Source organism: Pholis gunnellus (genome assembly GCF_910591455.1).
Source record: "Pholis gunnellus genome assembly, chromosome: 14".
Classification (NCBI taxonomy): domain Eukaryota; kingdom Metazoa; phylum Chordata; class Actinopteri; order Perciformes; family Pholidae; genus Pholis; species Pholis gunnellus.
Window position 1 is genome coordinate 4,907,898 of NC_136541.1, and position 26,042 is coordinate 4,933,939.

The 26,042-nt window shown below is 40.0% G+C and overlaps 3 protein-coding genes, 1 long non-coding RNA gene and 1 pseudogene across 5 annotated transcripts; 3 read left to right on the plus strand and 2 right to left on the minus strand.

Moving 5' to 3' along the window:
• Nucleotides 1-451: 451 nt before the first annotated feature.
• Nucleotides 452-6,788, plus strand: LOC306705926 (protein lifeguard 1-like; annotated as a pseudogene). Its single transcript, XR_013767714.1, has 6 exons — nucleotides 452-688; nucleotides 2,511-2,770; nucleotides 3,586-3,774; nucleotides 4,634-4,762; nucleotides 5,522-5,650; nucleotides 6,510-6,788. The product of XR_013767714.1 is annotated as a protein lifeguard 1-like (transcript).
• On the minus strand, nucleotides 6,683-13,797 carry parp2 (poly (ADP-ribose) polymerase 2). Its single transcript, XM_079172806.1, has 17 exons — nucleotides 13,610-13,797; nucleotides 12,739-12,948; nucleotides 12,231-12,398; nucleotides 12,008-12,078; nucleotides 11,350-11,400; nucleotides 11,019-11,115; nucleotides 10,815-10,890; nucleotides 10,622-10,724; nucleotides 10,393-10,546; nucleotides 10,027-10,165; nucleotides 9,845-9,908; nucleotides 9,605-9,739; nucleotides 9,264-9,391; nucleotides 9,048-9,147; nucleotides 8,810-8,908; nucleotides 8,552-8,676; nucleotides 6,683-7,661 (listed from the first exon to the last, which is right to left on the minus strand). The coding sequence occupies exons 1-17, from the start codon at nucleotides 13,686-13,688 to the stop codon at nucleotides 7,502-7,504; spliced, it is 1,959 nt and encodes a 652-aa protein (XP_079028932.1). The 5' UTR covers nucleotides 13,689-13,797; the 3' UTR covers nucleotides 6,683-7,501.
• Nucleotides 13,798-14,139: 342 nt separating this feature from the next.
• mettl17 (methyltransferase like 17) lies at nucleotides 14,140-19,438 on the plus strand. The gene is made up of 14 exons (XM_079173667.1): nucleotides 14,140-14,299; nucleotides 14,757-14,898; nucleotides 14,988-15,137; nucleotides 15,242-15,329; nucleotides 15,738-15,819; nucleotides 16,749-16,822; nucleotides 16,909-17,003; nucleotides 17,099-17,169; nucleotides 17,728-17,835; nucleotides 18,015-18,083; nucleotides 18,183-18,233; nucleotides 18,323-18,415; nucleotides 18,679-18,875; nucleotides 19,303-19,438. Exons 1-14 carry the CDS (start codon nucleotides 14,237-14,239, stop codon nucleotides 19,394-19,396), a joined length of 1,377 nt encoding a protein of 458 aa, XP_079029793.1. The 5' UTR covers nucleotides 14,140-14,236; the 3' UTR covers nucleotides 19,397-19,438.
• A 787-nt stretch (nucleotides 19,439-20,225) lies between these two features.
• Nucleotides 20,226-23,136, minus strand: sdr39u1 (short chain dehydrogenase/reductase family 39U, member 1). Its single transcript, XM_079173668.1, has 6 exons — nucleotides 23,009-23,136; nucleotides 22,357-22,463; nucleotides 22,064-22,146; nucleotides 21,302-21,423; nucleotides 21,045-21,197; nucleotides 20,226-20,664 (listed from the first exon to the last, which is right to left on the minus strand). Exons 1-6 carry the CDS (start codon nucleotides 23,022-23,024, stop codon nucleotides 20,237-20,239), a joined length of 909 nt encoding a protein of 302 aa, XP_079029794.1. The 5' UTR covers nucleotides 23,025-23,136; the 3' UTR covers nucleotides 20,226-20,236.
• A 732-nt stretch (nucleotides 23,137-23,868) lies between these two features.
• Nucleotides 23,869-25,194, plus strand: LOC306706160. The gene is made up of 3 exons (XR_013767357.1): nucleotides 23,869-23,935; nucleotides 24,710-24,744; nucleotides 25,018-25,194. It is a non-coding gene; the product is annotated as an uncharacterized lncRNA (long non-coding RNA).
• Nucleotides 25,195-26,042: the final 848 nt, after the last annotated feature.

Sequence of the window (26,042 nt, forward strand, 5' to 3'; positions counted from 1 at the left end):
TTGATAAGACACATTCAATAGAGTTTAGGTAATTATTCCGTAGAAATGCTCACGTTAAACCTGCACGAAAACATCGAATTCATTACATTGTGTTGTTAAAAGTCAGATGCTGATAATCAAAAAGATCCACGAGGCCATTTGTGTTTCATACGGCACCAAAGCAGAGACATGATTGAACACAGTACAGCTCACATTGGTTTTAGGTCGTTTGTGATATAAAGCAGCAGAAACTAAAAGTGTTGAGCACATCTTCTCGGATCCCTGTAGATACTATTCAGGTTCACTTTCAGTTTGACTTCAAGAAACAAGTCAGATGTGGGTCAATGATTACGAGGTCTGGAAACAGGCTTTACAGGAAATACTGCAATTACTCTTTCTGCCTGTCAAAAGCTGGCACCAAACGCAAATTAGATAATGTGTCTTAAATTGTCCCGCTTTGATTTTGTACTGATCGGGACAAGGGACAACCCTTTATCCACATCTGACCGAGTGGAACAATGGTGGACTTTGCAGTTTCCATCAGGGAATTTTTTTTTTTACTTCACTTCATGGCATCAGGAAGTGAAACTCACCGCACCACAAGTTGTGAGAATAACTGACACCAATCATCATGTAAGGTTGTGTTTTGTGTCATCTCCTCCTCACACAGCACGGCGTGGTGTCAGACAATTATAATCCATCAGAGAAGGTAAAAACAATCACTTTACTCTCTTTTATGTATTCTTAACTTGTTCTGTGTATAAAGTTAACACAAATATCCTGCTTTTTACTCTGCTTTTTATTGACTTTTATTTATTGGTACTTTTAACAAGACAACAAATATTAGCAGTTAATCCTGCTGAGGGTGTGTTCACTCAGATCACAACAAATAGATTTAGCCGGTTACTAACTGCAACAAATGATATTTTAAACTCATTTAATTGTATTAATTTGAGTTAATTAGTCAGAGGAAGAAGAAGAAATACGTCTGTTTTCACTGTGGAACTCTACAGCTCTGAACATGTAAATGTTAAATGCTCAAAAACAGTTACCAGTTCATCCAAATATGTTTTTGTAAAACGAGGTAGATCTACATAACAGCACTGATATCTCTGCCACACAAACGTTCTCCTTGTTCCCCAACATTAAGTGTCCATGTGTCAGTCCAGCGTTTCAGTTTATTTGATATTAATCAAGGTGTACACATGACACAAGCTTCTTCTTCTTCTTTGGTTTTAAATCTCCACTTAATAAAATGAACTCCTTCCCAGCTATTTCCCACTCTGCTATAACATTTGTATTTCCCATGACCCTAAAACCTTCCCCCAGAAATTCCAACAAACAGAAATCCCTTGCTGCATCTATAAAAAGTTTTTTAAATTTCTACTCCAGCAGTGGTTAATTAACATTGCCAAAAACAGATCCTTACAAAAGCAACATTCCTCATGCTTCCCGACCGTCTTTGTTCTCCTTACAGCTTCTTGTCACACCTTGGCTACTTCCTGGTGCGTTTATCTTTTCTTATATAACCCTGAATATGTTATATAACCCTGCATTTTCAAACTCCTCTACTCTCTTTGGACAGTGAGCCTCCCACGCCGCATGATTCACTTTGTAAAGAGGACACTCTGGCTCTTTCTCACAGTCTCCTTCACAGTCAGTCTCACCACATTTGCCACATGTGGTCAAATCACTCCTACACACTAACAGATGAAACTTCCAACAGCTCTGACATCGTAGCTCATCGACCTGGTTCTTCAACATCACAAGTTTTCCGATTTCAAACCACCTCATCTGCCCTTCATATGGGGTGTCAGCACTACATACTGATTTAAGGCAAAGTAGTTTTACTTGAACACACCTGCATGACCAGGTAATTGTTTGATATGTACTTCAATGCATCGCTAGCTATAATTATAGACAGAAGATGTTTTGATGTTTCACAGTAGGAGAACCAGAAGTGCTAGTAATTAATGATTGCTCCCATTTCAATTGAGTTCCCACAACTTACTGGGCCACATGAATGTACCAGAGCAATCGTTAATGTTATTAGAAGCACCTGTGCTTTTCCACCTATGACAAGTCAAAAGGTCTTCTTTGGAAAGAAGGCCTATTGTCTCGTTACTGTAACCTGCTGCAGTGTTTTCAAGCTTTGTAAATTCAATCTGGGTTCAAATCTAGAGATTTTTTGATCACATGAAGTTATTAAACTAAATAATATGACACAATACTTCTATTTCCTATTGCTGAGTATGAAAGAAGTGGCACCACTGCTCTAGTTTTACTTCCTAAAATGTACACCATTCTTGGCCAACAAAATCAGAAGTAAGCAACCCTGTACGTGATCATGAAACAATTTCCAGTGTTTCACTAAATTCAACCATTCATTTCATTTCAGCTCAGACGCCAAAGTTAATGAGTAATGAATACGGTATAATTCAGTAAAACAGGAACTTCTCACTTCAGCTGAACGTATCCCATCAATCAGATAACAGAAGCTATTTGACTGAACCTCTGTGTTTGACCCACAGCTTCCTCCAGAATGTCAGATACAGCAGAGCCCCTCACATCCAGAGAGACACAGGACGCTCCTGGTTATGATGAGTCCTCACCACCACCACCGTTATACTCCTACGAAGGACAGCAGCCTCCACCCTACTCTGCAGCCCCGGCAATGTGCCCTCCGTCCAAAATCGAGACAACTTGCCCAGAGGACTGGTCGGACACGACTCCACTGATAGCCTCATCTTCTTTTGATGACAAGACCGTGAGAAGAGCGTTTGTCAGAAAGGTTTGTACGACTCGCTGTGGACACGTTTTCCTACACCCATGTTTTCCTTTTCCTCGAAAAAGATTTCAGGGATGGCACAAGATCATTAACAGGATTACAGGATAACAAAGCAGAACGATTATATGTTTGTAACACAAAATAATGATTGTTCTTTTCTAGACTTTGCCCTAATCTCTGCTTTTTGCTGTAAATTATTGGATAATTTATTGTTCTCAGGCCTCTAAAGAATTTGTAAAATAAATAAATCTAAGAAGGAAAATTATTTGTAGACATATGCAACCTGTAAAAAGATCCTACGTATAAACATTGCTTTGTTTTCAGGGGTTGGGAATCACTGCTTTACACAAATCAGAGCCAAAAAATGTAAATCGTGAAAACCATCGATTAAGCGAGCAGGTAGAGGTAACAGAATGCATTATGGGTGAGAGACTTTTACATGACAAGTGTCTCCCTCTCTTTTTTTTGTCCGACCAACCTAACGCGACTTATTTAATGAATAATTTTACCTGATTTTATTACTCGTAAACAACCTGTTAAAAGAAGCCGCAAAATAATAAAAATGTGTTTGTTCAGATTGATTTTAAACCAAATCTGTGCAATATGAATAATTACATATTCTGAACACTGCTGAGCAGATTAAAGCACAAGGACCTCCGTAGAGCGAGGTCAGATTTAATGAATGCTGGAAAGTGTAATAATCCAACGGTCTCTTTCATCCCAAAACATTGACATACACCTATAAAATCAGATGCTGTGCAGAGTATTTTCTCTTTGCATTTTCGTTAAGTGCTTGTTCTTCATCGTTCCCTGTGCAGGTGCTCAGCATCCTGACTTTACAGCTGCTGTTCATCTTCAGCGTGGTGTGTGTGTTCACCTTCTCCGGAGGTGAGGCGGAGCAGACCAACCTGTGGGCCTACTTCAGCTCCATCATCATCTTCATCGTGGTCGCCATGGCCCTCACCAAGTCCTTCAGTCGACGTCACCCCTGGAACATCGTGGGATTGGTGGGTTACAGATACAGGAGCGAAAAAACCCCCAAATATCTAATATTATAAATACACAATAAAACATTTAAATAATAGACAGTTAACCCTGAGATGAAAAGAAACCATATCTTTGTAGTTTAATAAAAGGAAACATACGTGTCTGATATGAATCACAGTCACATCCTCAACAGAGAAGGGAAATATTTCTGGTCAAGTAGGCGGACTGCTGCCTCAGCTAAATGTCTTTTCTGGAAACAGAAGTAAAAGTATTAAATCTAATTAATCAAGAAGGTACATGAGGAAATATATTCCAGTAGATTGAAGATATTTTAAATAGTAATGATAAATCATTTAAACCTCTCTACATTTTAAATGGGCTCTGAGGAACTGGTACATTTTTATCAAATGAAACCTCAGTTTCCTCTAAAGTTGTGTTCACATGCAAGTCGTTGAGATCGGCATTTAAAATGAGGACTTCCTGTACTGTCAGAGATAATTACACAATGTAGAGCAAGGCACAGACATTGTCAGGTTTAGAAGTGCACGCCCACAAGGCTTTGTCTCTGCCCGAAGCTAACAAATGCCTTGACAGGAGCTTTCTGCTGGAACAACATGGAGCAGCCGTCTCCCTATGTGTCAACGGAGACGTCACATCAAGTATAGTGATCATGCCTTCATGTAGAGATTGAATAAACACCTCCTCAGCAGACAGCTCAAGGACTTCAAACGTACACAAATATGCTTTTTATATACTCGTGATGGTATTCTTGAAGCATGTATAAAACAGAATTTAAAAAAGGGTTTCTGGTAGAAGATACAGTTTACAAACTTTCTCAGCTGAGGGTGACGGTTAATACATTACATTTTGTGCCTGCAGGTTGTGGTCACCCTGAGCTTGTCATACATGGTGGGAACCATCGCCTCCTTCCACGACACCACTGATTTCGTCATCACTTTGGGAGCAACGATGGCCATTTCTGTCGCAATCATTGCATTCTCTGCACAGGTCAGACAACCAGGCGGAGCCAAAGAGCTGCTTTTCAAAATGCTTCCTACAGACTTCATGATCTTACTTTGAGCAGAGCGATCTGCAGACTGTCTGTTGCCTAACGTGTCAGTTTTGAAGTTGTAGCCCTCAACATGCTTCTTGTAAAGAAAATCCAATGATAGGTGTTGCAAGCGCAATCAGAAGAGGCAGAATGTTTGATTAGTCAATTAATTGATGAAGCTTAATCAGCAACTATGCAACTATTGATCGTGTTTTAAAGAAAGAATATGTATAATTCTTTGGTTTCATCTTTTTATATGATTTTAAAGTTATTATCCGTTTTGGTTTAGACTGCTGGTCAACCAAAACAAGACATTTAAAGATGTCACCTCGGGCTCTGGGAGACAGAGGACACTTTACACTATTTTCTCACATTTTATGCACAAAACAAATAAGCTATGAATGGAGAAAATACTGAAAAGATTGACTGACTATTAAAATTACCAGTCTGTATGCAATGTACAAACAACAGCCACAGTACATCCCATTCACATTCAAGGTCTTAATGTGTTGAATTTAAGTAATTATGAGCAACTCCTGTTTTAGAATCCAATCTTCAACACTACACTCCAAAATACATTTCATTTACTATCATCAGAGTCAAAGGACTTGTTTGTCACAGAAGCAGGGTGATCTACTCTGGTGGTCAATTAAGAATACAAAGAATGTCTGAATGAAACTACTGAATGCACTGATGTGTCCCTGCGTTCTTTGCAGACGTATGATTTCACCATTTGGTACGGTGTTCTGCTGAATCTGACGGTGGACGTGATCATGTTTGGCTTCTTGCACATTCTACTCCTTCATCACCGATGACGTCTGATGTCTGCTCTGCTGTATTCACTGGTACGGGAGAAAAGAACAATGCATATATATGATATTAACACTACTATGTACCAAAGGGACTTTTACAGCACTTGAAGGAACAAAATCATATCAGACAGAAATACCAGCTGTTTTTTTTTAGCAAAAGGCTGTGCACTCACTTACGGGTGCTTCTTTAAAGGCAGTGTGTTTAGACTCATACAAAAAGAATCCCTCTACAGCACTCTACAGCCTGTACTTTCTCTTTTCTTTTTATTTTGCTTTTCAGTTTGGCACATTTGTGGGCGTCAACCTCAATAACCAACGATCCAATCAGGCGCCCGATCGTAAGCACACATCCAAGGCAAAACTACAAAAACGGCCGACACAGCGCCAGAAAATACGCAAATATAAAGAGCAATGAAAACGGGCGAAGCTCATTGTATAACTAGAGTGAATCTGTGGGGAGGGCTGAAGAAAATCACTATATTTTTATCCAAATACCTTGAGATCAACATTAAGACGATATTGTAGGGTTGACTAGTAATGCTTATATTTTCATTGAGATTATTGATAAATAATCATCACTTAAGCAGGTTAAGGCAAATAATAGAGAAGCTGGAACAATCTAGAAAATACATCACTTTACTATAATAAAGCCTTTAAAACCAGGAAAAGCATCACGTTTGCCATATTATATTACGATGGGAGGAAGGGCCAACTGTGAAGTTTACAAACCACAACCAACAAACTTACTCATCCTGAAACCGGAGAAGCTAATTGGAATTCAGCCATTAATCATTTTATTATTTACACCTCTGACATGTCAAAATATGTCATTAATTCCTATCAGTTATCTGGTGGTACTCTCTCACCCTGTGCTAACTCCTCCTCCCCTCAGTTCCTGATGGTGGACTGTCAGCTGATGATGAGCTACCGTCTGGATCCAGAGGAATACATCAACGCTGCTCTCATGTCTACCTGGACATAGTCCTCATCTTCCTCTACCTGCTGAGGAGGAGATGAAACTAAAACACATTTACACACACACAGACGGACTGACACGCCAAACTGTAACCATGATGAAAATGTCTTTATTATTATGTATATACCGTAACCCCTGCATGTATAAACTGTTTTTGTCACTTTTTACATCAATAAAAACAATGGTTGTACTGTATTTGTTGTTTTGCGGTGCATGTGTACCTACAATTATAGAAACAAATAAAAGCATTACATTTCAGTTTTTTATTTTTATTTTTTAGAACTTCTAAATCGTTACGTTGTGGGATTAAAAGTCAGACGCTGATAATAAAAAAGATCCAGAAGGCTATTCATCTTTCATACGGAACCAAAGCAGAGACTAAAATACAGCTCACGTTGATATGAAGATGAATGTGAGATAAAGCAGCATGAACTACATTTTGAGCAGATTTTCACCAAAGTTCATTGGACAAACCGAACAATATTCAGAAAGGATTTGACAGAGTACAACGTCATTTTCTGCAGCATTGAATATTAACAAAACAAACCACTGTAGAAAAATGTAGTTGTGTTGGTGTTCTCATTTGAATTCTGTGAGCTGCATAAACGTTTAATGGTTTTGTCAGAAAACAGTTAAAAATGGCAGCGAGGATCTTCCACAGCTCAAGGTGAGGCTTTCTTTGAACAAAATTAAAAACCCAAAGACATATTTATATGACATATTTTTGCTGCAGCCGTACACATCACTGAGGAAGCAAACATTCCTGTTCTCCCCCCCAGTGACAGAAATGTTCCCCAAGAACCAGAATCTAACTGTACATGAAGAAAGGTTTAAGTCATATACCGTCCCCACCTTTGTGGGGAGAAAAGCACCCGAAATCTCCAGATTCCGTGCGTCCACACTGTGCCTCACCACAGTGAAGAGTAGTTGAACTTGATCCGCAGCAGGTACCTCATGCGAGTCTGGGCCGGGTTGTAAACGATGAACTCGTTGTACAGGAGGGAGTAACAGCTGTTTTTACCCACACCTGTCTTCACCGCCGGTCCCATGGGCACCGTCACACCATCGCTGAGGGGGGGGGGGGGGGGGAGAGAGAGAGACAGAGACAGAGAGAGAGAGAGAGAGAGAGAGAGAGAGAGAGAGAGAGAGATAGCGAGAGAGAGGTGTAAATGAAAAGGTGCATTTCTTTAAGGACACATTAGGTACAAATTGTGTTTTTGTGTCTTCTCTCAGTTACTAGTTTCAGCACAACATGAAAATCATCTTGCAGAGATGAAGTGAAACCAGTTGTTGCCATGTGGTCGGTTCATTGGTGTTTGAGTCACTACAGAGTTCAGCATTCAGTACTTTGACTTTCATTTTGGTGCTTTTACTCCATATTTCTGAGCAAAACCACCAGACGTTTCTATGAAGTGCTTGACAATGACCTTAAACAAATAGTCCTGCATAGACTAAATACACCGTTGACGTAGTCTAGCGAAGCACTGAGAGGATACTGGCGTCTCTGAGCTTAATGTAGAACTAAAGGATGCCTTGTTGTGAAGACACACTGGTGGCTGCACAGAATAGAAACGGCACTATGGAGTAATACTTTGAAGTGTGTGTATACATTTATGAAGTTGATAGGAACAGGAACATATAATAAATTAAATGATTTTAGTAGATTAAGTAGGTCACAGGTAAAGAAAGAAGTGTTTAAAGACATTCACTATGAGCAACTTCTTGTAATATTTTTTATCATATTTGTATTCTTGAGCATTATTTAATTAGTATATATTGATTATTATATTATAATTATTATTCTCTGTACTCATCAACCAGCTTTCTTTCTTTATTAACTCAATTAACAAGCTCCCGCTCTCACAGATTGTCATGATTTGTGTTGTGCAGCAGAAAGCACACTTGAACCAGTGTTTGTCCTGAATGAAACGTGCCAATGAGCAATGAGAGGGACTCACAGATCGACAGCGTTTTTGGGGTTGGGTCCGGTCTGTCCCAGGCCCTTGGTGCTGTGTTTTCCAGCCGGCAGGTTGTTGGCCTCGTAGTCGGCATCCAGCAGCTCGTTACTGTCTCCCAGAGCGACCTGCAACCAGATGTGACAAATCATGTCGTTGTTATTGTTAATACGAGCCGTCTCCCTTCATTCCAATCTGTTGCCCTGTGTCTGCTCTAACTATAGGGTGAGACGTGCCACACAACTGCACGAGACAGCTCACCTCACTCAGCAGCAGCAGTCCCGTGTGGTTGTTCTGAGTGGCAAAGCAGTAGTTGGCGCTCTTTGATGACATGTCAGCAAAGTAGATGCCTTTTCCAAACTAGAAGAAAGAGAGAATCATTATCACTGGAATAAAGAAATATGGGATAGTTAATAGATCATTTAAGTCCAAAATGCTCTGTTTGAGACAGACAAACAGCACATGCATGTATATTTTCTGAGCATCCATCCTACTGTACCATGTAACCAGTGACGGGGGCCTCAGGTGGGGCCACTCGGAGCCCCTTGCTGAGGATGCCGACCCAGTTAGACAGGCGGGAACCGTGCCACAGCAGAGTCCTGGTAGACAAACAGACACACATAGCGGTCTACGCGAAAGGAACTTTGCAACGATGCAGATTTCACATTCGGTACGACAATCTGAGGCAACAAGAGCCAGTAATGGTGTGTTTTACCTGTTGTGCATCTGTGAGAGGAAGTTGTTCCTCTCCCCTTCCCGGTCCACTGAGAAGATGTCAAGGACCGACATGGTGTAGTCATTATGGGTGGAGGCGTGAGTGGAATGTAGATACTTTTCTACCACCTTTACACAGAAAAGAGGAACGATTACAAGGGAGTGCTTTGAAAATCCTGACTGACTTCTGATTCAACTGTTACGACACCATTTCATCGACTTGGTTGAATAATAATGCACCACGTGAATCTTGCATCCGTTAAGTTAACGCCAGTGTATTCGCCCCGGCTGATAAACCATGACCTGTATCATTGGAACAGTTCTGAGTAGTAAAACGCTCACCGTGTACTCGTGGCTGCTGGAGTCCAGAGGCTGCATCTGACACTTGAGGGAGCAGTACTGTCTGTCCAGAGGATGTTCGTCACTGTCTCCACTGGACTGAACCATTTTCACTGCTATCTGAATGTCACTCAGAGCCTAAAGAAAGGAAATAAGAGCAAGAAATATACATAGATAATACAGTATACTTAAGTGAAGACATAAACAGACCACGTGGATTATTATAAAATCTCTCTCCTTTACCTCCAAAAGTGAAATTTTCTCCTTAAGCTCATCTTCTGTGTGAATAATTGGCGGAGTTTTCAACCTGGAGAAATACATCTTATAGTTATATTAACACAGAGATCAATGTGAAATCATTCAGACGTCACATTTCTCAACAGCATGAGTGCAACTCTCTGACTGCTCCGCCACAGTTTCTCTACCCAAAGTCGTGAGGGATGCGGGTGTAGAACTGGTTGCATGCTTCCAGCAGCTCACGACTGTTGTTCTTCTTCTTCAAACAATCCTCGATTTTCTTCAGTGCGATGTAGCCCGCACGGATCTGCTCCGAGGTCAGCTTGCCTGTAGGTAGGAGGACAAATACTGCATTTTAAATATGTGAAACACAACAATGAAAGGTTTGCACCCTGTGGAATCTGCTCACATAGTCAGAGAACTGGAGCTAGAATTAAGACTTTTTTTATGTATCTTTGGATCAAAAAGTAGCAACTTGAATATCCTAAAATGGTATATGTACTGTATACAGTTAAGTTAAATTCTGTGAATATGATTAGTAGAAAGGGACTGACCGAGAGGAGCTTTCCGGGTGTCAAACTTCATCTCCAGCACGCACTCCTCCATGGCTTTGATGTCACAGATTAGCTCCAGGAGCGACTGGATCTTCACGTCCAGCTTGGAGGTCTTCTCCTTGGGTGCAGCGTCCACAGTGGTCAGGTTCTCCTCCTGGAACAGTGAAATATATCAATATACAAAATGATAGAAGATATTGACTAGCTGAATGAGTTGTTGGTTCTTTGCCTTTTTGTTCGCGCTGTAGTCCATGAACACCATGTCATATTTTCCAGCTACTTTCTCAAAACTCGCTCGGTCTTCCCACTCATTCTTGGTCTTCTCTAAAAACCTGTAGCAAAACAAACAAGTTTCAGAATTTTACTAAACTCACATCAATGTCCGACATCCGTAAAATATCTTTTAAACAGCACAATCTCACTTTTTCTTGAAGAGGTCTTTGGCTTTCAGCAGGTCTCCACCACAGGCTGTCAGACTGCTCTGACCCACTTTCCCCACTAAAAGAAACAACAAAGAAACCACCAGAATATATTTAACCAGTTAGTTTCAAACTGCAGGCTTGTGTTGAATGTCCTGCCTAAATACAAACATTCAAGCATGAAGAATCACGGGCACATGAACTCACCTCGGCCCCATCGCAACCACACACTGTAGGCCTTGGAGCCGTCGTCTTCCAGCAGCTGGAGCAGGTAGTATTTGTTGTTGTTAAACTGAAGATTTGTCTGAATAATAAGAGAGAGAGAGCGTTTGCTGGAAGCCTAAAAATATGTTCACTTTCACACAAATCAAAATGAAATACATTTTACAGCCTTTTTCTGTTTCAGATATCATCAAGAAACAGAAGAGGTAAACATTATTGTAAAACCATCCGTGCCTGAAACCCTGGTGAACAATCTGGTTTAGGATGTTTTTCAAACTATTCACAAGTTTTGTTTTGGTGCAGTAACATATTTTACCTGATTGAGCATCATGTCGTAAACATCGTCTCCTTCACTGTAAACATGAGCCTGAAGGAGAAATTGAACAGTTACTAATGTAAATGAGGAAGATTGCATTTGATCTGCCTCTTGTTAGTGGAAAAATAAAAAGATAAAGTTCATGTAAACTTCTGAAGATAGTCGCAGATTCGTTGTCCTTTAATTGACTTGTAGTTGCAGCTCTAACTGTATGTGTTAGTTTGGCTGATTTATGAAAGAAAATATACTTCATAATGATCATTAAATCATTAAATCACAAGAGCAAAAATGTCAAATTACTAATAAATGAACGTATTGGATACTTTTCTTATGTACCAGTGACATCACAGATAAAATCAATACATCTGAGAATCAAACATTGTACATTAGCTCCTGAAGTAAACATCAATAACCACAGTAATGATTTATTGTAGGTAATAACTATCTATTGAGTGTTTGCTTGACCTGTGCACACACATGTACATGTCTAAGAAGGTGCTCTGGGTACAACAATCATTTAAAACGTTTTGATTGATTTACGTCCAGACACTCAACCACACACTGTGTCACGCTCACAAGAGGAACTGTAACTGGAGCAGCGTTCACAGGCATCACACCACAAGCGTTTCACATCTGGTGTGGACAGAAGACGCTTTACCTTCCCCAGTTTGGCTTTACATTCAGTGTCCACCGGAGCTTTTCCCTTCATGACCACCGTCCTCACGACCTCTATTCATCCAAAGATCAGACACAAACCATTAATGAAAGCACAGGTAACACCACGAATAAACTTGATGATGGTTCCATTGTTACTCAGCAACTTTAAAGTCCTATTTCGTATTTTAACGGTATTACATAGATGACAATAAAAGCCAGTTTACCTTCACTTTTTATTTCTTCTTTGGCCATTTTTTCCGTTTTTGTCTGACTCTTGCCCTGCACTCTCTTCCTCTTCGCTGCAGGTTGCTTCTCCGTCTCCTCCTCTTCCTCTTTAAGTTCAACTGGCTTCTCATTTTGAGCTTCTAGCTCACTGGCCTCGTTCAAACTTTCTGAACAAAAGAAGGCAACAGAAGAAACATTTTTAATACCTTCAGTAATTTAGATTTCTAAATGTACAAATATATAAAGAAAAATGTCAAGTTTATAGAATATGTCTACTAGGCCTACTACTACAACATAAAGAGTTTTCCTTAGTTTTAAGTAATGAAACATTTGTAAAAAAGCAGTTAAGGAAATGTGAAATAGTGTGTTTGTTGGACACTATAAGACACTGAAAAACCAACATGACAAAGTTAATAGGGGATGACAGGAATTAAATGACAACAATTGGAAAATAAAACAAAGCTCTGGCAGAACCTTCCAGACAGATATGACACAACTCACACATACCTGGTTTTACAGTCTGAGAGCGAATCTTCCTCTTGTACTTGGTGACGGGATTAATCTGGAACATCTTCTTCAGGTCGACCTCGTAGCTCGTCCCAGAGCCCAGAGACAGAGTGACGGGCGTGTTTCCTGAAGAGATGGCCGAGTCCAACAAGGCGCAGTCTGCAGCCGAGTATGGTTCCCACTGTCCTTCATCTCCTTTCCACTGCCACACTGACACACACACACACACACACACACACACACACACACACACACACACACACACACACACACACACACACACACACACACACAGCATCATTTTAATAGGAGCACAAATATATAGCCAAACAAATACTGTCTGCTATCCTCTTCTCAACGTACTGACTGATATGTGTCTGATTGAGTAACGTTTGTCCTATTATAAGCAACAGTTTAATCATTTTACTTACCAGTTATGTGTTGTATGTGTGAGATGCATTGACTGAAAGGCATGACCTGATATTATAATATGTTGGATAAATACATATCAGTGAATCAGCTGATTCAACTGCACCACAAACTACAGCCTCCCAAATGACAACAAAGTTGAATCGACATCCCTCTAAAACGACTTTATAACATTATATTATTATATTACATTACATGGTTTATTGCAGGATTAGCTTTGTGGTATGATGGTTGACAGTGGCTGACATTAACAGGTTTTTACTGACATGCTAAACTCCCAACAGGTAAAGAAGCCACCCTGAGCTAAAACAGTAAAGCCTGCGTGGACCCTAAATACATAGATTAACATATATTTCCCAGCTCTCCTCTGCCCAGACATGTCCCCAACATGACGTCAATACAGCAGCTAACGTTAGCTTCCAAACGGCTAACAAGCACCAACCTGTTTTGGACAGGACTTCTTCTTCTTTAGTTTCTTGTGCACTCTGACTTTTATTTGTCGAACTTCTTGTGCGCCTCATGGTTGGTTTGTGAAGATGAACTTATAGCAGTAAGTATGTGTGCAATAATAAAAAGGATAACAAAGATGGGGGGGTACGGCAATAACTTTCCCCGCCACTGTTTCCTTGCCGTGGGATGTGCCGCAAAAAGATCGTTTAAGCACGAAGAAGAATCACTCCGCAGTTAAAACAAAAACCTATCATGACTTTGACGCATGCGCTCTACGCAACACCCTCGTCAAAAAACCCGTTATCGTTTATTACAAAAATAACAAAAATAGTCCAGAATTAACCTAAACTTTAATTGTGTTCACGCAATTCTAAAATTCATATATTTTTTAGAAGTAAGTAAGAAGAAAAAAGGGCAGAGTGAGTGCTTCTGTGTAAAACCTCCCCACGTGGAACAGAACTTCGGGACCAAAGGTTCCGCGTTAACGATAGTCGGAATTATTTTGTTGATGGACTTGTGAGAAGATCCTAACGTGTCTCCGCGCTAGTAAAAAATGTGGATGAATGTTAAAATTAAAGCCATTTAAACGCAAAAAGTCGCCGGTTCAGGCTCTGAAGCTATGGCTTCACCGAGTTATGGGGTCCTCTGTCAGAGGGCGGTGGTCGTGAAGATACTGAGCCGGGTGAGTGAGGCTCTTGAGGGTCATTGAAAGCACTATTACTATGGAGGTCAGACAGAGAAGCTGATTAAAACAGGACTGAGATAAATAAATAGAGTTAATTTAGCTATCTGCACAACCAGCTCTGCTCCCAGTAGACCACACAACACTAACAATCTTCTGTATATATAATATTTTAGTTATTGTGGATTTGTTTGAATTATTTAATATTCTATACTGTTTTATGACTTATTTATAATACTTGTTCAGATTGTGAAATGTCAGAAATAAAAATATGTGTAGATGGACTACAGATTTTAAATTGAATACCAAAATATTGTCTCTCAAACTATCTTATGATATTTCTTGTCTGCCTCTTCTTATGTCTTTAACATTAGACCAGAAGCAGGGAGGTTACCGTTAACTCACTAGAGCTTAAAGTGGTGGTAAAGAAACATTTGTTTTTGTTTCTCATCCTCAGGGAATGAGTGCAGCGGCACACCCACAGTCCGAGGTAGATTTCCTAAAAGGAGAACCACACAGGAAGCATCCAGGTGTGACCAACCTGAAGACTCTGCGCCTACCTGACGAACTGCAGACGGCTGCACGGTCGATTATTCACAGTAGGTTAAATCATGAACGTGGCTTTCAGTTGATGTACCAAATGTTTCTGTCGCCTCACTGCGTGACTCTCCAATCTGTCCACCTGTAGGAGCTCAGGTGACTCGGCTGAACGACCGCTCCCGGAGCCTCACGAACTTCCTGTGGAGCAGAAAGAGAGCCGTCGAGGATTTGACTCTGAGGCAGAAAGCTGTGAGTCTGGAGAAAGAACTTTGGGAGAAAGCGATGGAGAAGAGAGAAGGTGGGTGACACATAGATTAATAAATATATATAATATAATGGTAAAATAACTGCTGAGACATTATATGATGCAGCAACTGGAGACAAATGTGCTTTATATTGCAGAAATGGATGAACAATTGCTTGGAGACCGCATCAGGAAGAAAGTGTTTTCAGAGCTCAGAAAAACTACGTATCACTGGACTACCATGAAGTAAACACTTGCTTTTATCTGCACGTTCTTTGACAGAAATATATATTTAAATGATATGTGTGTTTAGCAATAATCTCAATTAATTTAACTGCTGTCTAATGGAGAAAAGGCATCCTTTACCAAACTTAAGACAAGATAAGTCTGATTTGAACCAGAGCGACCAATATTTAAAGTGTTAAAGCTTTTACAGCCGTAAAGGACTTGGCAACTCATTTACAGTTTTCATATTGACACTTTAAAAAGCTTGTTAACTTATTTAAAATGTCAAAAGTCTCATGTTAGTATACCAGGCTCTGAACAAAGCCAGAAGTGGAGCCCTGTCTGCAGTCACATTTCGTAGCTTGTACAGTAACTGGTACAATAACTGGTGTGGATGAGTTTCTATACAGCTCACTCTCTGTGTTTCAGGTATGATGAAGAGTTAGGTGTGGTCTACATGGCGGCTCGGCTGGCTGGGTGCTACGCAGCAGTGAGGAGAGCTATCAATGAGGTAATGAACAAAGATCACAGACTAACTGACACCACGGATGTCCTTAAATGGAGACACTGCAGGTGAATAGGGTCAACTATTTAAGTAATAGATATCACTATGAAACTTCTACAGTTCATTACTTATTGAGACAATTCTTTTTTGTTGTAGAAATGTTGTTATGTATGTATAAATATTTAAGGCATTATCTTATTAAATATTTGATAATTTCCTTATATTTCCTGACCAGCAATCTAAACATTGAATAAATTCAGGTTCAAAGTTCTTGTTTCATTTTGTTGACATGTTATATTCAAAGGCTTTTATTGAAGGGATTTTGGATATCTCGCATAAATCACAGAACACTGTCAACAGCCATAAAACAAAATCTATTTCCTCAATGTTTTAAGGAATAAATTGTTCTTTAAATCAGGCTATGAATGATTTATGAACAAACGCCTCTGTGAAAACCTTTATAATATAGATAGTAATGAAGTTGGACGGTTTGGTGTATATAAGAGCTACTGAAGTGGATGTTTCTGGCTCAGAGTCTGAGAATGAACTCATTTAGACAAAACAGACTTTAAAGATATGAATTGTTAAATTACAAACATTTTGAAGACTTCCACAAAGAAACTTCCACAGTTGGTTACCGACATTAAGACAGTTATTACTTGTATTACAAGTTATTGAAGCATTATCTAATGCCATCTTTTGGCAAATATCTGAGAAATCTACAGAAGCAAAGAGACAAAGTAATAAAATAAACATTAATAAAAAATAGTTTGGATGTTTTCTTTCCACTAGTCTGAAAGAACAAAAATATGTGTTATTGCATTTTTATACTTATAGGGGTAACAATGGAAAAAATAAATGTCCTTATTTCTGAGGATTATGACCCTGAATGCTTTAGGCGGTCAGACTTCTAAATATCTGTTTTATCGTTTCAGATCAAGAAGAGGGATCCCTCTTTTGCCCCTCAGTCTCTCCTGGATTTTGGCTCGGGGCTGGGAACAGTTGCCTGGTTCGTGAAAAAAACTGATGCAACATTACGAGCGTTCTCATGTAAACGACAAGACCGTGAACTGAGTCTCTCTGTTTCTCCCACAGGGCGTCACACTCGTGCTGGGGCGACACTCTGAAGGAGATGGTGTGTGTGGACAGCTCCGGGCCCATGAACATCCTGGCAGAGCGACTTCTTAAAGGTGAACACGCAAACTTTGTATCTGCTTTGTAACATTCTTTTTGGTCAAATAATTGATCCGATAATCAAAGTGTTTTTTTTTTTCATGTCGAGCAGGTGATGACGAAAGAGCTGAACCTCACATCAAACAAGTCTATTTCAGACAGTTCCTCCCTGTCTCTCCTAAGGTAAAAAGCTTTATGTTTTTATTCCAGCACCAAAGAAAAACACTGTTAAGTTTAACAGTTCCTTAAAGTATATTTATTCTAGCCTTCCATTTTGAATTCCAAACAATTCAGATTCTTATGCAACAAAAAAGAAAGGTTTCTTGCATTAGAAAAGATTTTCTCTCTCAACGACCACATTATAGTGCACGAGCAGTTTGCCTACAATCAGTATTACCTACATGCATTTAAGTAACATACATGGTAATAGCAGTACAAGTGGCTAAGAATCTCTATATTGAAAGCCACGTCTCAAGAAAGTGTTTCTGTCAGTTGCTCAAAAAGCGATAGCAATCTTTGTGGACACAAATGGCACAGTTGTAGTGAAAAGTGATCTTTGGGAAATGTAGTGCAGAAGCACCACAGTAAGCCCTTGGCACAGAATATATAATAAGCTAATGAGGAGGTTGAGATTCCCTCTTTTACATTTATTTGTTCTTGGAACGTTTTTGTGTCTGTGGAGCGACGTCACTTAAGACTCGAGGACGAGGAGCCCTGACAGTCCGGTGTTTCTCCTTCCAGGTGCAGTTTGACTTGGTGGCCGCAGCCTTCACCCTGTCGGAGCTTCTCAATGTGAAGGACCGAGAAGAGGCGGTGTTGACTCTGTGGAGGAAGACAAGCTCGTACCTGGTTGGTTGAAAGGACAAAACATCACTGATGGATGATGTGTACTTTTTATTAATTTGTTGTCGTTGCACCTTTAGTGACTATATTCTAGATCTGAGACATTTTGTGCATACATTGCAACTTGTCTTGTACCTGGAAGTCCTCTCTTACTTAATGACTTTTGATTTTGTTTTTTTGTGTAGGTTCTGGTGGAAAATGGGACTAAAGACGGCCATCGGATGCTTATGGAGGCCAGAGACACTGTATTAAAGGTATTCACATACAGCAGATAAGATGGGGGATTGTGTTCGGTGCTGTTGTGTAAATTATTTGACACAGTTAATGGAAGCAGACTGATTCTCTTTCTCCAGAAACAAGAGAAGACTGTCCATGACACCAGACCAGCGTCAGTGTTCGCTCCGGTACGTTTGAATCCCAGCTGGTTTAAGATATTCTACTTTCAACCAGCTGTGTCACAGTCTTCTTCTCTCTATTGCTTTTCTTTCTCCAGTGTCCTCATAAACTGTCATGTCCTAAGATGGCCCTTCAACCCATCACACCCTGCAACTTCCAGCAGATGTACCACCCTCTGTCTCTCCCGGGGGTAAGAAGCCTCTGTCTCGATTTTGTCCCGGTGTCAGACTTTGAAACGCCCTGGTGTAAAGCCACAGTATCATCACTGCTCATGCTGACTTTCCTGTGTAAAACATACTAATAGCAGCATAAACCACAATCGTGTTACACCAGTTACTAACAAAAGGAAGCAAAAGTCTACACAAATTAAAGAAACATGTATTGATTTCTATGCAAAAACAGGCAGAAAATCATAGCTAGAGACCACTTATTTATTAAATTCTTTGTTTTCAGCACCACGACCGGCAGGCGGAGAAGTTCAGCTACCTGATTCTGACTCGGACAGAACCATCGGAGGCAGAAGCAGAAGGCGTGGACTGGGCCAGGCTGACGGCACCGGTGCAGCGCAGAACAAGACACGTCCACTGTCGAATGTGCTGCCCTGATGGACAACTGCAACACCTGGTGGTGACGGCACGGAAACACAGCCGGTAAAGGTTCCGCTGCATCTCTCACACACACACACAGAGGTTTGATTTGTCCAGAAAAATGTGGTTGAAGAGCTCTGAGGGACTGAATGAGAAATGTATGCAGCAGCATGTGGCAGGTGTTTCATACCCCGTCTATGATGCATGTGCAGTATTTTTTATTATTAGAGGTATTATCAGATTAATGTACACAAATAGAAAAACTGTCAAAAGAAACAGAAATGAATATTCTTATGTAAGTGGCCATTAGGACTGGGTATTGATTTAATTTGGGTTTGATTTAGTTGAGTCAGTATCTGAGTTTACACTGATATTATTGATACCCAGTCCTGTGAAATTGATAAGCTGCTTTTATTGGACACTGAATTGGGCTCATTGTCTAACAGCATCTCTGAATTTGACTGAAATGAGTTTCATTTTCTTCAATCAGAGATGTGTACCGCTGTGCCCGGAGCAGCGACTGGGGAGATCAAGTGCCAATCATTCAGGGAGTCGATGGCGACGTCCAGAGTGATTCAGAGTGACGATTCAGCGACTAAGAGACATTTTTCTGTAGACTTTTGAAAAGATGGAAACACCCTGAAACTGAAATGAGGCTGCCTACCGAGGACTCGTCATTGTTTTTGTTGAACAGAACGTCTGCGTTTCCTCACTGGAATTGTTAAAATACTGACTAATTTTACAACCTCTGATTACTCCAATAAAAAGTAAAAACATAAGTTCTTCACCTGGCTTTATGTGCACCACCTTCAACAAAAAAGTAAATTTCTTGTAACAAGTATGACAGTAATGTGATACTTAAAAAGTCAGAGAGAAGACATTTCCTCCTGCGTGTTTCCATACATCAGGTTAAAGTTCATAAATATCCAAAGTCCAAAAGCACCAATGATCATTACGGTCACTTTCTATTGCGTAAACCTTAAATGAATGCGATTATGTAGGGACTGATGTTGTATAGACGAAACGATTCATCGATAATGATATTAATCGTTAGTTTATCCAGACTGCAGTTCACACACACATCAGAGTGGTGGTGTTTTGTCTACATGTAGTCCTTCAGCGCCTGAACGATCTGATTCCAGTGTGCCCTGAATGTACGCAGGAATTCATCCCACCTGTATTTGTCTTTTGAGTCTAGGTTTCTCTATTTAATGCTTAGCATGAAGAAACTCTCCTGATTCTTACTCTGGTCTTATGCGATATGAAAAACACTTTCCAAACCGTCCTCAGACCCGTTTGTGATCTGAAGTTCTTGTTCAACGATTGATTTGAGCTTTCATATTTGTTAGAAATCTTCTAATCCAGTAAATATGAACACACAATTACAGATAATCTCACACCAGCACACATTCTGTCAACGTCTGTTAACTCCCAACGATCTCTTTCAGGGCTGAGTTCAAGTCCGGGTACTTGAACTCAAATCCGGCCTCTTGAGTCCTCTTTGGTAGGACTTTCTGGCCCTGCATGAGCACCATGGCCCTCTCAGAGCCCATAACGGTGTTCATGACGAAGCCGGGCACGGGGAAAATTGTGGGCCTCCTCAGGACCCGGCCCAGTTCTTTAGTGAACTCGAGGTTGGTGTTCAGTGTCGGGGCGACCCCGTTGAAGACTTGCGGCGAAGGCGAGGGGGTGGCAGCAGGGGGCTCCAGGGCGTGGGCAATGATCCCTGCCAGGTCGGAGACGTGGATCCAGGGAAACGGCTGTCTTCCTGACCCCAGAGTGCCCCCGAGGCCGAGCCAGAAGGGGAGCAGCATTTGCTTCATGGCACCACCATCGCGGCCCAATACTGCCCCTGGTGGAGGGACGGTGCAATGAACCAGAATAGTGTATATAATTGAAAGTGAAGAATCAATGTTTAAGATGGCACCGGGCAAGATTTAGTTAGGTTAAGTTAAGTTAAACTCTTTAGTAAGTAGAACTACAATAAAGAGGAGTTACACTGACCACCCGTTACCCTGCAAGTATATGTGTACTAAAATAAATGTCTGTTTGAGAAAAAAGACATAAAAGTGTTATCACATTTAGAAACAAAGCATTAACTGTTTCTCATTGTTATTGTCATTTGAGCAAAACATTACACAACTTCCTGATACTGCACTATAGGTTTACTGGGCACTGTATTAACAGGATTTTCTACAGTAACTTCTAAGTGAAATTTGGGGTTTTACGTACCAGACCTGATGACGACTTGTTTGGTGTTTTTTGTCACAGTCTCAGGAAGAAGTGCAGAGGCCTCCCACTCTTTCACGAGTTTGGAGAGAACATCAAACGGAGTCCATTCACTGTCTTCTGTGTACTCAGCTGTCAGACTGGGCTTGTAACAAGCTGCGGGTCAAAAAGCAAACAATGAATGTCACTGTCTATACTATCTGTGAGTTAGTCCGGTCTGAAGTTTAATTCTTAAGGTTTATCATTTGGCAGAGACTCACCTACTCCTGACACCAGGACCCAGGAGTGAGGAGGACTGGAGGAGGCAGCAATAGCTTGAGCCATAGATTTTGTTGTGTCGATACGACTGGCGAACAAATCCTTTTTATAGCTTTCATTCCACCTGAAACCACAAATAAAAATAGATCAGGTGGAGATCAAGCTACATTAAACCAGCTGGCAACGAACCCACAGAAACTGCATTATTACGTGCCTATTTTATTCGTTTTTAGTCAATCTTGACAAGAGGTCACATGTATTTTAAATAAAGAAATTCAAAGCTACAACTGAACCGGCCAGAACACAGTTCATGGCTAAAAGGATGAAGACGGCTGAACATCACAGCCATATGTGATTGTTGAGCATCTCATTCCAAAGCTATAGCTTTAAATCTGCAGCTATAACAGCCTCCACTCTTCTCGAAATCCTCTCCACCAGATTTTGGAACCTGGCTGTAGGGATTTATTTAATTTAGCTACAAGAGCGTTAGAAGTCGGCCACTGAAGGCCTGGCTCACAGTGCCACCCAAAGCAAAAAAAAAAAACTTTTCTTTATGGAACTAGCTTTGACCATGGGGGGGGAGCATTATCTCGTTGAAAAAAACTAAATGACCTCCCCAAAAACTGTTGCCACAAAACCCTGAGCCCCACACCAGTTCTGAACAGGGGTGTCTACAAACAATTGGACTATTAAGTGTGTTTGCTGCTGGAGGAATGAGTGGCTGTACGTATTGTAGCTGTAGGGTCTGTTTATGTATTGCTCACCATCGGAGTGGGTTCATTAGATTCTCTCCTGCCAAGTTGACGGCGCCCTCGCATGGTGGGAGGCCACGAGACTCCAACTCCCCCTGCAGAAGCATAGAGGAAAAAGAGTTTATAAATGACACTGTATTTAGAGAAAAGTACAGTGATCTGCAATACAGTACAAACGGGAAATTAAAAAGATTCAACAGACATTAAACCAAATAAATGCCGTTATGAATCAGGAGTTCAAAGGTGAGAAATGACGTTTGTCCCAACTGTTTCACTACAATTCTGATTTCATCCTGAGGTCATACCCATGTGATCTTCCCTGGACCAGGCTGGCGAGATATCACCGTCACCTCGTGACCTTTGTGTTTGAGCAGGCGAGTCAGCTCACGGCCCACGAAGCCAGATCCTCCTCCTGCAAGTTAGACAAAGTAGAGACATGCTCATAATAACAGACGAACCAAAGAGGCACACAGAATCCATAATGAGTTACCAGCTATAATACAAGAGAAAAGACAGTTTAGGTTACATTTGCACTATTTTTCTACTAATAAATATTATTGATTGAGCTGCATAATGATGTATTCAATACACACTGTAACGGATGCAATCAATTTATGATTGTCTCAAAGAGTCAGAATGGTGCGGACTGCGCATGCGTACTATACATGCTTACAAAACAGGACTTCTGCAAACTTAGCTTTAGATAACAATAAAAAAACAAAACACAATGACAGTGTTCTATGTTTATTCATATAGCTGGCACGCTCCTTCAACTGTCATTGTCTGGACGAACATAATGAACACGTAGATAACTTGGTAAGTAACTCTTTGTCTATGGTCTATGCTCAATGTGTATCTGCAATGCTAACGTTGGCTAGCTGCTAGCGTTATGTCACATTGACCTTTCTGAAGCGATATTCAAAAAATATACACACGATAATTAAATAACGTACATACCTATCAAGACTCTCATGGTCGTCAAATTACGGTCCAATGTTGAATTAAATGACTTAACGTTGGTGCAGCTTGCAACGTTTCTTTTAACGGTACCACTCTGAGCAGCGACAGTGAGAGTTGTCTCTCGCCTTTTATGGACCAATAGGTGTTCCGTAGACAGGCTGAAACGTCATTTTGTAAATAACATTCAATTATCTTATTAAATCTTATTCAATTATCTTATTAAATACATCAATCTGTTAATATTTACTTACTAAAACAAAGGTGAGTTTAGTGAGTCAAGTGTTTTCATGTCACGGGGTGGATGACATGTTCATAAGTTAATAACAATTGTAAGCTGATGTATTAAGTTTAACTCATTTAAGTTTAACTCATTCAGTTGAAGGATCATATACAGTATACACCAATGCGTGAGTGAGATAGATTTCACTTTATATTGATAGACTTTTGTCACATTTGGTTCTTGGTTTCAAGGAAAGAAAGAAACATCAGCTGACAATATAGACTAAAGACCAAACAAAACAAACAAGAAACACACAATAGACGGTCGGAGGAGGAACAGAAAAATACACAAAAACAATTGTGAATATAGTGAACAACAATATAAATCAGCATTTAATAATACAACAGTATTAAAAAAACTAGTAAAAAAACAACCTTTCATTTCATTCAAGATATGCACTACACATGCATTAAAGAGAGTATGCTGTTCATAATTTATGTAAACATGTGTTTTTATAATACTGGCTCTTGTTTAGCCTACTGCGTCAGACCCGGAAGCTGCATGTCCCCCTGCAGCAAACACGTGGTTTTGGACTTAAATTGAGCCTCAGCCTCGTCAACAGTCTCTCTTCCTTGTTGCAGTGAAGGAGGTCGGACGTGCAGCGGCAGAGAGACACACCCAACGCACGTGGAGCTTCTTTAACGGTAAATATTTACAATTAGTATCAGATTGTTTTATTTATATTACAGTTTATGTGGCTGTTCGTTGCGGTTATTTCCGCACAGATGGTCAGTTAGCATTGGGGCTTCATTAGCGCCAAACAGACCGCATGGTCTGTGTTAACGAGCCCAGTTTCTCGACAAATAATGGCTCAAATTGATGCTGTGTTTTGATTAAAATGACTTAATTACTATCATGGCTAACCTCCCAGGTGTTTTTAACTTTGGCACGTGTGTAGTCTACTTTTATGTAACGTAAAAGCACGCTGTTGCCGGTTTGCAAGAATTGTGCAATATAAATAAAGTTTATTATAAACTAATGAATTCGTTCACGTGTGCAACCGACAGGCCTTAATCCGACTGTAAACTAAGTTGTAGGAGGATCGTCGTGCACTCAATTGCCAGTTATGAACTAATGTTGTATAATGCAACAGTCCCGCAATAAATTTAAACTTAACGACTGTTATTAAGTGCAATGTTCTCAGGCATATAAACGTGCTGCAGAAATATTACTGTATCTTTTCTTTCATTTGCGTTTTTGGAAGAGGCCACATTTCTACTTATAATAAATCCACATTAAACTGTTCTGCATTACACTATCAAACCTTAATGATGAGTTGCATGTGAGTCCGTGTTTCAGCTGAAACTCATGATTATTCTTTCACTGCGCTGATGGGTTTGGCAGAACAAATACTAGTGAGGATGCTCATTGTGTTTCAAGTTGAGACTAACTAATTATTATTTTATTTATTTTTTTAGGATCTAAGAGCCTGGACTGGATGCCTCGTGATAAGGTCAGTATCTTTATTACCACTCATGATTGTATTGATTATAGTTTATTAGGACCATGTACGTCAAATGAATGCAGTTTATTACTTAAGCACTGCATTCAAACTTGAGGTGTATATAGTGTATGAATTTAAGGCCTTGTTCAGAGGCCATGCCCAGATTTTGAGGCTTGAAATGCTATTCCTATTGGTTTTCAACAGATGAATCTCTGTACGGCTATCTGGAAAAACTATCATTTAACTCAACATGTTTGTTAATTCACCTTTTTCTGTTTACAGGTAAAGGGAAAGCTGCATGAACTGGGTCCACAGCAGGATCACCAAAATCTAGTTTATTTATAAGGTGTTTACTTAAAGTTTTGCTGCCTCAAATAATAGAATGTCTTTATCATAATCTATGCATTTTTATAAAATCCTAATTAAGAATCTTGTGACACTGTATGTAAGAACACTGAAATTCACTACTAAATAAAGCTGAATGAGTTAACTTGTGTATTGTCTATTTGCATTGCTAGTCATGTAGAGGTCAACTGGCCAGCCAGCGTTTCTCAGATTGGAGTGAGATGAGGAGTAAAGGTGACGTTGTGATCTTCGCAATAAAACAGCTTTGATATTAACGTTTAAGTTCCGTTACAGTTCTGACTTGCTGGGTTACTTTAACGTTCCCTGCATGCGTAACTTTATCGACTGTTAACGTTCGTCATTATTGCGAATTAGTGTTCCGGTTCAGTTCAAGCAGTCACTCAACGTTACACCGGCGGATGTGGTTGCAGTTTTTTTTTTTTTTTTTTTTTTTTTTTTTTAACCTCCAAGTAGAATGAGGCATGGTGATAACTTTTATGACCACGATGATGAGGCCCAGATACTGATGAGATGATGTGGTCAAAGAGCTGCAGGGCTGAGACGTAAGTGCAGAACAGCGTTACAGTAACAGTGGAAGTTAATATGAAGCCATACAGTAACGTGGTTTAATGAAAACTAATCACTTTATTTTGTACAGGCGATGGTTATCGCTGCTCTTGCTATCCTGGTTTTTATGACAAACATTTGAAAATGAGGCCTCGGTCTCAATGGATTTTGTCTAAATAATGGTTAATTAAAAAAAAAAAAAAAAGCTAACTAGCCAGCTGTTCAACTGGAGCTGGAATACTGATTAATCACTGAATAAGAAATTATTCTTTTGCTTAAAGTAAATATTGTCTTATCACTTAATTTTATTCACAGAGTACCTTTTTCACCTCTTACGAGTTTGCAGGTATGTTTGTTAGAAATCAAATTGAATCTTAAGCAGTAAACTAAATGTG

Excerpts from the sequence above, each read along its gene's own strand:
- parp2 (XM_079172806.1), bottom strand. The coding sequence starts at position 13,688 with ATGAGGCGCACAAGAAGTTCGACAAATAAAAGTCAGAGTGCACAAGAA. Across the intron at positions 12,079-12,230 it reads AGAAGAAATAAAAAGTGAAG|AGGTCGTGAGGACGGTGGTC; the intron begins GTAAACTGGCTT and ends TTGGATGAATAG. Across the intron at positions 9,909-10,026 it reads CGCATCCCTCACGACTTTGG|GTTGAAAACTCCGCCAATTA; the intron begins GTAGAGAAACTG and ends GTATTTCTCCAG.
- sdr39u1 (XM_079173668.1), bottom strand. Across the intron at positions 22,147-22,356 it reads GTCCAGGGAAGATCACATGG|GGGGAGTTGGAGTCTCGTGG; the intron begins GTATGACCTCAG and ends ATGCTTCTGCAG. Across the intron at positions 21,198-21,301 it reads GGTCCTGGTGTCAGGAGTAG|CTTGTTACAAGCCCAGTCTG; the intron begins GTGAGTCTCTGC and ends TTTGACCCGCAG.
- mettl17 (XM_079173667.1), top strand. The coding sequence starts at position 14,237 with ATGGCTTCACCGAGTTATGGGGTCCTCTGTCAGAGGGCGGTGGTCGTG. Across the intron at positions 17,836-18,014 it reads GGAAGACAAGCTCGTACCTG|GTTCTGGTGGAAAATGGGAC; the intron begins GTTGGTTGAAAG and ends TTTTTTGTGTAG. Across the intron at positions 18,416-18,678 it reads ACCCTCTGTCTCTCCCGGGG|CACCACGACCGGCAGGCGGA; the intron begins GTAAGAAGCCTC and ends CTTTGTTTTCAG.